The 9,749-nt window shown below is 41.4% G+C and overlaps 4 protein-coding genes across 4 annotated transcripts; all 4 read left to right on the top strand.

Annotated features, from left to right (window-relative positions):
* Nucleotides 1-2,954: 2,954 nt before the first annotated feature.
* Nucleotides 2,955-4,991, top strand: LOC149150024 (putative disease resistance protein At5g63020). Its single transcript, XM_089442669.1, has one exon. It carries the CDS (start codon nt 2,955-2,957, stop codon nt 4,989-4,991), a length of 2,037 nt encoding a protein of 678 aa, XP_089298795.1.
* Nucleotides 4,992-6,039: 1,048 nt separating this feature from the next.
* LOC149150023 (UDP-glucose 6-dehydrogenase 5-like) lies at nt 6,040-6,474 on the top strand. Its single transcript, XM_089442668.1, has one exon. It carries the CDS (start codon nt 6,040-6,042, stop codon nt 6,472-6,474), a length of 435 nt encoding a protein of 144 aa, XP_089298794.1.
* An 867-nt stretch (nt 6,475-7,341) lies between these two features.
* LOC149150022 (UDP-glucose 6-dehydrogenase 5-like) lies at nt 7,342-7,776 on the top strand. The gene has a single exon (XM_089442667.1). The coding sequence runs from the start codon at nt 7,342-7,344 to the stop codon at nt 7,774-7,776; it is 435 nt and encodes a 144-aa protein (XP_089298793.1).
* Nucleotides 7,777-7,882: 106 nt separating this feature from the next.
* Nucleotides 7,883-8,317, top strand: LOC149150021 (UDP-glucose 6-dehydrogenase 5-like). Its single transcript, XM_089442666.1, has one exon. The coding sequence runs from the start codon at nt 7,883-7,885 to the stop codon at nt 8,315-8,317; it is 435 nt and encodes a 144-aa protein (XP_089298792.1).
* Nucleotides 8,318-9,749: the final 1,432 nt, after the last annotated feature.

Below are 9,749 nucleotides of genomic sequence, written 5' to 3'. Positions count from 1 at the left end.
GATAGAGGGGCCACCAATGCCACAGGGGGCGATTGGCCGGACACCAATGAACCCTAAAAAAAGGGCCAAAAGGGGGATTAAGGAACACAACTTTGCTTCAATGACTCAACCATATGGTTTAGCAACTTGACAGGGGCTCGACTTATCAGTTGGTCGATGGGGAGAGAGCTCGACGAGATAGAGAGGGCCTTTACCGGCGTTAGAATGAATTGACTGCTTGGCCGGAGTGAACAGTTTCAATTCTTATATAAGGGGCTCCGCCAATTCTTACTTTCTTCTAATCACGGGTAGAGAGCTAAAATGCCCGGAAGAATTAGTCGCTCTACCGCCCCTCCCCATGACCCTATCGATCGAGTGAATCAGCTGCACTCGAATCTCTTTGAATCAGAAGGGCCTGGTGCTGTTGTCCGTCCGATAAGTGAAAGGGGATTAGTGAAAGGGCGCTGGGTAATGCAGAGGGGATGCGGATAGAATGGAATCGTTAATAAGTGAATGCGTACTGGGCCATCCTGGATGAGTGTACTGGGCAAGCGTACGGAATGCAGTAATGGGATAATGTGAACGGGGAATGCGAACTCGAACTTCAAAAATCTGGGTAACTTCAAGATACTTCCTTCTCTTTTGGGTCAGTTTCGATCCGTCCGCCCGTAGGTATGGCCTCACCTCAAACTATGTTTCCATCAATTGAATCAATCTCTATATCTTTGGCCCAGCTCAGGAGCCTAGTCGGAGGGGCCAAGCTGAGTAGCCAAGTATCCAAATCAAATTGATCGGAGTTTACAAATTTGTAGCGAAACTACCGAATGGAAATCAAAGAACATTTTCTAATTGAATTGTGCTAGTGTCATATCCATATATCCTTATATCCCTTTTCGGCAGTTTCCTACAAAATGGCTTGAAACTGTCGAATGCATAATTACATATGCCCATAGCAGCATTGTTCGTTAAAGCGTAATGACGGCATAAATGCATAATTACATATATAAGAATCTTGATTGCGGTCACTAGAGATAGATGCGAAATAAAAGCATACTCGACATAAATTCATATATTATATATGTAATTACGTGATCTCAGAATTGATCAAATCATATCTCGGTGCATGAAATTCATATGATCTGAGTTGATTGTGTTCAATGAAGAGAATGAAATGACCAAAGACGCTAAGGAAGGAGTGATGGTTGTACTTCCATTCTAGAAGTTCTCCGATCTACTATAAGGGTGTAGTAGCAAAGTAAGCATAGCTATACGAGCTTATCCAGCAACATCTCTTCCAGTCCCAAAGCTAGTTGTTTACCTAGTCCTAGTAGCAGCAGCAATACTAGCTTAAGCCATTGATCCGGTAGGTTAAGCAGTAGGTTAAGCTGTTAATGGTTACGCATAGATAGAAGATCCAAAGCTAGCAGCAGTACGACCAGCAGCAACACCAGCATAAGTAGTCATTTTACGGCTTAAGGCAGTCTTGATGGTAAGTGCATGGAGCTTACTAAGGCTAATAGTCGGGCTAGTACCGGCAGTCTAAAGTGCATGGACAACCGGAAGGAGTCTAAAGTGCTAAGTCCATACGGCTTAAGACTAAGGCTTGTCGATAGAGGCTAGAACTCTAAGTAACTCCATGGAACTAAGTGCATGTAAGAGAGTCTATTAAGGCTTCTTACCATGGAGCAGCGTAAGTCAGTCTCAAGTGCATGGACCTTACTCGTAAGACTGAAGCTAATTCAAGTAAACACCATCAACCATAGGGCATAGACTCAAGACTAAGTCTCTATTACTAGTAGTAAGGCTATAGCTTGAACTCGTAAGACGGAAGCTCATTCAAGTAAGTAAGCAAGACCTTACAGTCCATGCAGCTAATGCAATGACGGAAGCTAGTGTATCTAGAGCTTATTGACATGGACTAAGGCTAAGGTCGATAGCCAGTATCATTGACAGGAGGTGGACTTTGCAGTCATATAGCCAAACATAGACAGTGTTCATTGCCATATTGTAAGTAACGCATTTGATAGCCGATCATTGGAAACCATAGCTGCCAGACATAGCTCTACCCTACAAGTAAGACATAGACCTCTACCCTCAATCTCTTCCTAGACATCGACCCTAGATCTCGACAGAAACATAGCCTTCGACCCTAGAACTTAGAACCTAGAACCTCTACCCGCTACCAAACACACCAGCTGTACTTAATTTATTCCACAAACCTCTAATTGATGCAGAGAACCTTCTGCGGTAGAAGCAATTGAAGATGGCCGAATACCACAGCTCCATATTAGCGAAAGACTTGAGGTTTCAAACGGTTGGCAGAGATCGGATTTCATTTACTTTCGATTTCTCACAAACGACTGGCAAAGCCCTAGAATTTTTTTTTTCTCTAAATCTCTAGCGAACCGACAGGATTTCTCCAGACGCAGAGAAGAAGTGGCGGAGGTTACTTAGTTCTTCCCCGCTTCAAACAGACTTGACAGCGGTAGAATACCAATGCTCATGATGGGTAAAACAAGCCGCAATCTTTGACTTATTAGGCTGGCGGCGCTTGGTTCGCTGTGCGATTGGTAATGGCACAACGTGGGAGCTGTTAGGGAGGGCCAGAGCTAACCAGTCTGCTATCGGGCCTTTAATGTCTGATGACTGTGTATCCCATTACTCATTTTACAACTAATATATTTGGATTTATGACTGATTTTCAAATGACTGTGTATCCCACTACTGATTTTACAACTAATATGTTTGATTCTACAACTGATATGTTTGTATTTATATGATGATTAATTTATATAATAACCATGGTAGATCAACTCAGTCTGCATTTTGAATAACGACTTATGACGTTGTATCTCCTCCATGATTTCACAACAAACATGCATATTCTTTGTATTTATATTTGTTTGTTAGCCTGTGTTATAATGTCTCTCGCCCCTTTAGACGCGGGATTTCTTGGGTTGCCGAGCCAAAAAGAAATGGCAGTGACGGCTATTATCACCGGAGTGGCAGCCAATACATTCAGTAGCGCTATTGCTCCACTCATCCGACAAATAGACGATATTATTCGGTTGGACGAGAACCGTAAGCTTTTGGAAGGGCAGTTAAATCGTATGAAGACTCTCTTACTCGATGTTAGCGATCAATTTCAAGATCGACAAAAGACGCCCCCTCAATCTCTGCAAAATTGTCTGCGAAGGATGCAAGATGTAGTTGGAAAAGCAAGAGAGTTGATCGATTGCTCTCGAAGGCGGCAGCGGTGTATCAGTTGCCTCCTTTGCAAGCCTAAACTTTCTACAGAAATCCGGAGGTGGAAGACAACTTTTGATGAGCTCTTTCGCAATCTTCAAACCGACTTCTCTGTGTTTCACAGTGCTCAACAGATTGCCTCCGCGGCACCACAGCAGGCAAGCTTACTGCTTCAAGACCAACCAGAGACCGGACTGATAGGGTTGGAAATTAAATTTGCGGAAATGCGGTTTGAGAGTTGGATTACAGAAGCTCCCCGCGATCGGATATTTTCTGTATATGGGATGGGTGGGGTTGGAAAAACAGCTTTGCTCAAAAAGGTCTACAACACCTACAAGGTCAGTGATGTTTTTGATCATGTGATTTGGGTTGCTGTTGCTCAATTTTCCATTCTAGAGTTACAGAGTCGTATGGCTTCTGCAATCAATCTAGACCTCACTAGTTGTTCCTATAATGATGTTGATGCGCGGAAGATGAAGCTGTCGGCACTTCTCAGGACGAAGAGTTTTTTCCTGATTTTAGACGACATGTGGAGCGCAGTCACTCTGAAAGAATTGGGCGTGGAATTTGGCGAGAACAAAGGGAGCAAAGTTGTTTTTTCTACTCGAAATAGAGATCTGATTCCAGCAATGAATGCAGAGCAGTCCATGCAAATACAGCCACTACCAAGACAGGAGGCCTGGGAACTGTTTTGCAAAGTAGCTTTCAAAGAGGGCGATCCCGAGGAAATCGAGCATATTGCCAGAGTCGTGGCGGAGGAGTGTAAAGGGTTGCCCTTGGCTATAAATGTAATAGCCTCAACAATGATTGGAAACCAGGCTGTAAATGGGTGGAACCTTGCTTTAAGGCAGATTCAGACAGTGGATTCAAATTTTCCAATTACTCATCCTCGCATTGATCGAGATCTGTATGAGCGATTGAGGTGGAGCTACGATAGTTTACCCCATGCTCATTTGAAAACCTGTTTTCTGTATTGTGTGATGGCTCCAGAGGACTGGTACATTCCGGTGCACATGATATCGCACATCTGGATCGCAGAAGGTATAATAAAGAGCAAACATGTGGACTCCTTAATGGATACTGGGCACAGCTACGTAAGGTTACTTGCCGATCGTTCCTTATTCGTTCACGAAGTTGTGCGGGAGATGGCAATTTATGTGGCAGAGAAAGAGGAGAATTTTGTATCCAGGGCAGGTCAACATTGCCCCGACATCGACGCCCTTTTCCCCGACATAGAGACACGCCATTATTGCAGGAGGCTCTCCCTTTTTGGTAGCAATATTACATCTCTCCCCGACATGGAATTGGGATGTCCAAAATTGGTATGTCTAGCATTAACACTCAATCTTGAATTAAAAGAGATTCCAGAAGCATTTTTGCTTAGCCTCGTCTCTCTGAAGGTGTTGGGTTTAAGTAACACGGCGCTACAATTATTGCCAAGATCATTGTGGCAATTGAAACAACTTGAATATCTTAATCTGAACTATATTCAAATTGAATATGTGCATTCAGGCATTGGCAATCTTTCAAACCTTCAGTTTTTACATCTCAGCGGATGTAAGTGGTCAAAATCATTGCCATGTGAAATGAAAGATCTCAAAAATCTCAAATTTCTGGATCTCAGAGGATGTCATCATTTAGAATCATTGCCATCTGAAATCGCAAAACTCAAAGATCTCAAATATTTGGATCTTAGGGGCTGTCGTAAGTTGCAGGCGATTCCTTCTGAGATCATGATGCTTTCAAATTGTCAAATTATACAATAGAAAAAAGTAGTCCTCTTTGTGTACGATGAAAATTTCAATATCTTGATAATTATTTTTTTCATAAAAATTTACTACGTGGAATAAATTTTCAAATTAATAAAGTTTTTCACACTAATATTTTAATAACTTAATTATTACGCCGTAAGGCATTCCCCTCTGAAATCAACCCCCCAAATGTCTTTGTGTCGTAATCGTAGTTACGCCGTAAGGCGTTCCCCTCTGAAATCAACCCCCAAAATGTCTTTGTGTCGTAATCGTAGCCGTTAGATCTAATGTTAGACGATTGGAGAGAAATCAACCGTTTGATTAATAGGTTAAAGTTTTTTAGGGTTTAGAAATCAGCAGAGGGCGCGGGTGTTGAGGGGGGCGGCGGCGGACCTGCAGAGAAGGGAGAAGGGTTTCCACACGTCTCTTTCTTCGCTGCATGAGGGCTGCGTAGGCCGTTTTTTCTTGCCTCTGATGTTTCAGGTGCCTGGAGGAAGTAATGGAGTCTTTTATAAAGCTTTTTCATGTGGCTTGTAATCCTCACAGAGATTCTGGTCACCGGTTTGGGGTTCGCACCTGCTACAGAGGAGAAGGCGCTCCTCCAAAGCTACGCTACGACAGCAGCCAGGTAAGCATCCTGCTGGTTGGAAAAGATTACGGACAGTTTGGTTTCCTTCTGTAATTGTCTAGTTATATCTGTATCGGACGCTGACCGAATTAACGTAATTTCTGGTTTCTGGATTCGAATCTCAAACCATTCTAGCAATGTTTGTTATCCGCTTGTGATTGCTTGTGATTGCTGCACATCCATCAGAACCTAATCAGTTTGCCATTGGGTTGACTGGGCGTTGTCTCAACACCAGGATTGCCGTTTGTTTGAAAGTTCTCCTTTGTTAAATAAGAGCGCTCCCAATAGATGGCGCGCTTCTATCTTGAGCTCTCGTCGGCCGGCCGATACAGGTCTCTTTGGATATCTTTGGATCTTTGAGACCGATCAGGGTTTCTTTGCTAGATTCCCTTTTCATTTGCACTTATCTGCTCAATTTCACTTCAGCAGGTAAAGATGGTGAAGATCTATTGTCTTGGAGCTGGATATGTTGGTGGGCCAACAATGGCCATCATTGCACTTAAATGTCCTGCCATTGAAGTCGTTGTCGTAGATATTTCGTCTGCTAGGATTACCGCATGGAATAGTGACCAGCTGCCAATCTATGAGCCTGGTCTTGATGAAGTCGTAAAAGGTTGCAGAGGGAAAAACTTGTTTTTCAGCTCTGATGTGGAGAAGCATGTTTTGGAAGCTGACATTATATTTGTGTCTGTGAACACACACACTAAAACCCGGGGTCTTGGGGCTGGGAAGGCTACAGATCTAACATATTGGGAAAGCGCAGCTCGAATGATTGAGGATGTTTCAAAATCTGACAAGAGCGCTCCCAATAGATCTTGGGATAGTCTTTTAATAGCAACTGGCTTACATTTCTTAAGATCACATCTGTAAACTGTGCTTGTGGCACCATTGCCAATTATAAATTTCTCATTTGTATAGGGCCATATCCATGTGCAATATTACAAGCCTTGGAGAACCTGGTCAGGACATGCAAGAATATTTTAACAAGAGGCATAGATATTGATGGTAAGATGATAGCTTTACTCTGAGAAATAACAAATTTGAAATGAGGCATAATACCTTGACCCGTTTTGCTTGATGACCCTTTAGTGAATGGTTTATGTTGATTTGAAAGGTAGAGAGCGATAGTGATTACACACACTAATATCACTGAACCCAATGAGATGCAAACAATAGCTGTTGTTCACACAGAAGCTGTCCATTTACACAATCAATAGATAACACTATCAATATAATCTAAAGGATATTTAATACAAATCTATGGAATCTGATTTGTAATATCTAGTTCTGTTTTCACCTTTTGGTTGTCTGGCAGATATCCCACAAAGTCATCCAATCCAATAACCACAGAGACCTGGATTTCAAAAAAAACTAAGGCAAAAATCGTTCCCATCAGATAAAACGTACAGACTTGACAATATCAATGTCTGTGTGATAGGAATATTCCCAGACAAATTGTTGTAGGAGAGGTTTCTGTAAAACAAATTGATCGTTTCCAGTATGAATAACTACGAGTTGATATACGAGGATTATTTCCTCTATAATTTCACAATGAAATGAACAAAAAATAGTACCAATTCAGGCAAATTCTTACAGAGTAGTAAGGCTAAAGCAGTTGGTCAACTGCCATACATGTCTCCTTGGATATCTTTGGATCTTTGAGACCGATCAGGGTTTCTTTGCTAGATTCCCTTTTCATTTGCACTTATCTGCTCAATTTCACTTCAACAGGTAAAGATGGTGAAGATCTACTGTCTTGGAGCTGGATATGTTGGTGGGCCAACAATGGCCATCATTGCACTTAAATGTCCTGCCATTGAAGTCGTTGTCGTAGATATTTCATCTGCTAGGATTGCCGCATGGAATAGTGACCAGCTGCCAATCTATGAGCCTGGTCTTGATGAAGTCGTAAAAGGTTGCAGAGGGAAAAACTTGTTTTTCAGCTCTGATGTGGAGAAGCATGTTTTGGAAGCTGACATTATATTTGTGTCTGTGAACACATACACTAAAACCCGGGGTCTTGGGGCTGGGAAGGCTGCAGATCTAACATATTGGGAAAGCGCAGCTCAAATGATTGAGGATGTTTCAAAATCTGATAAGAGCGCTCCCAATAGATCTCGGGATAGTCTTTTAATAGCAACTGGCTTACAGTTCTTAAGATCACATCTGTAAACTGTGCTTGTAGCACCATTGCCAATTATAAATTTCTCATTTGTATAGGGCCATATCCATGTGCAATATTGCACTTATCTGCTCAATTTCACTTCAGCAGGTAAAGATGGTGAAGATCTGCTGTCTTGGAGCTGGATATGTTGGTGGGCCAACAATGGCCATCATTGCACTTAAATGTCCTGCCATTGAAGTCGTTGTCGTAGATATTTCATCTGCTAGGATTACCGCATGGAATAGTGACCAGCTGCCAATCTATGAGCCTGGTCTTGATGAAGTCGTAAAAGGTTGCAGAGGGAAAAACTTGTTTTTCAGCTCTGATGTGGAGAAGCATGTTTTGGAAGCTGACATTATATTTGTGTCTATGAACACACACACTATAACCCGGGGTCTTGGGGCTGGGAAGGCTGCAGATCTAACATATTGGGAAAGCGCAGCTCGAATGATTGAGGATGTTTCAAAATCTGACAAGAGCGCTCCCAATAGATCTCGGGATAGTCTTTTAATAGCAACTGGCTTACAGTTCTTAAGATCACATCTGTAAACTGTGCTTGTAGCACCATTGCCAATTATAAATTTCTCATTTGTATAGGGCCATATCCATGTGCAATATTACAAGCCTTGGAGAACCTGGTCAGGACATGCAAGAATATTTTAACAAGAGGCATAGATATTGATGGTAAGATGACAGCTTTACTCTGAGAAATAACAAATTTGAAATGAGGCATAATACCTTGACCCGTTTTGCTTGATGACCCTTTAGTGAATGGTTTATGTTGATTTGAAAGGTAGAGAGCGATAGTGATTACACACACTAATATCACTGAACCCAATGAGATGCAAACAATAGCTGTTGTTCACACAGAAGTTGTCCAATTACACAATCAATAGATAACACTATCAATATAATCTAAAGGATATTTAATACAAATCTATGGAATCTGATTTGTAATATCTAGTTCTGTTTTCACCTTTTGGTTGTCTGGTAGATATCCCACAAAGTCATCCAATCCAATAACCATAGAGACCTGGATTTCCAAAAAAACTAAGGCAAAAATTGTTCCCATCAGATAAAATGTACAGACTTGACAATATCAATGTCTGTGTGATAGGAATATTCCCAGACAAATTGTTGTAGGAGAGGTTTCTGTAAAACAAATTGATCGTTTCCAGTATGAATAACTACGAGTTGATATACGAGGATTATTTCCTCTGTAATTTCACGATGAAATGAACAAAAAATAGCACCAATTCAGGCAAATTCTTACAGAGTAGTAAGGCTAAAGCAGTTGGTCAACTGCCATGGCTGCACATCCATCAGAACCTAATCAGTTTTCCATTGGGTTGACTGGGCGTTGTCTCAACACCAGGATTTCCGTTTATTTGAAAGTTCTCCTTTGTTAAATAAGAGCGCTCCCAATAGATCTCGGGATAGTCTTTGAATAGCAACTGACTTACAGTTCTTAAGATCACATCTGTAAACTGTGCTTGTAGTACCATTGCCAATTATGAATTTCTCATTCAAATTTTCGGTCATTCTCATTATATCATCATACATGTATAGGGCCATATCCATGTGCAATATTACAAGCCTTGGAGAACCTGGTCAGGACATGCAAGAATCTTTTAACAAGAGGCATGGATATTGATGGTAAGATGATAGCTTTACTCTGAGAAATAACAAATTTGAAATGAGGCATAACACCTTGACCTGTTTTGCTTGATGACCCTTTAGTGAATGGTTTATGTTGGTTTGAAAGGTAGAGAGCGATGGTGATTACACACACTAATATCACTGAACCCAATGAGATGCAAACAATAGCTGTTGTTCACACAGAAGCTGTCCATTTACACAATCAATAGATAACACTATCAATATAATCTAAAGGATATTTAATACAAATCTATGGAATCTGATTAGTAATATCTAGTTCTGTTTTCACCTTTTGGTTGTCTAGCTGATATCCCACAAAGTC

This window comes from Pinus tabuliformis, chromosome 9 (genome assembly GCF_031772625.1).
Source record: "Pinus tabuliformis cultivar Carrire ecotype Pingquan chromosome 9, CPIR1, whole genome shotgun sequence".
NCBI classification, from domain to species: domain Eukaryota; kingdom Viridiplantae; phylum Streptophyta; class Pinopsida; order Pinales; family Pinaceae; genus Pinus; species Pinus tabuliformis.
The sequence above is the reverse complement of the archived record's forward strand: the minus strand, read 5'-3'. Positions and strand labels throughout refer to the sequence as shown.

Excerpts from the sequence above, each read along its gene's own strand:
- LOC149150024 (XM_089442669.1), top strand. The coding sequence starts at position 2,955 with ATGGCAGTGACGGCTATTATCACCGGAGTGGCAGCCAATACATTCAGT.
- LOC149150023 (XM_089442668.1), top strand. The coding sequence starts at position 6,040 with ATGGTGAAGATCTATTGTCTTGGAGCTGGATATGTTGGTGGGCCAACA.
- LOC149150022 (XM_089442667.1), top strand. The coding sequence starts at position 7,342 with ATGGTGAAGATCTACTGTCTTGGAGCTGGATATGTTGGTGGGCCAACA.
- LOC149150021 (XM_089442666.1), top strand. The coding sequence starts at position 7,883 with ATGGTGAAGATCTGCTGTCTTGGAGCTGGATATGTTGGTGGGCCAACA.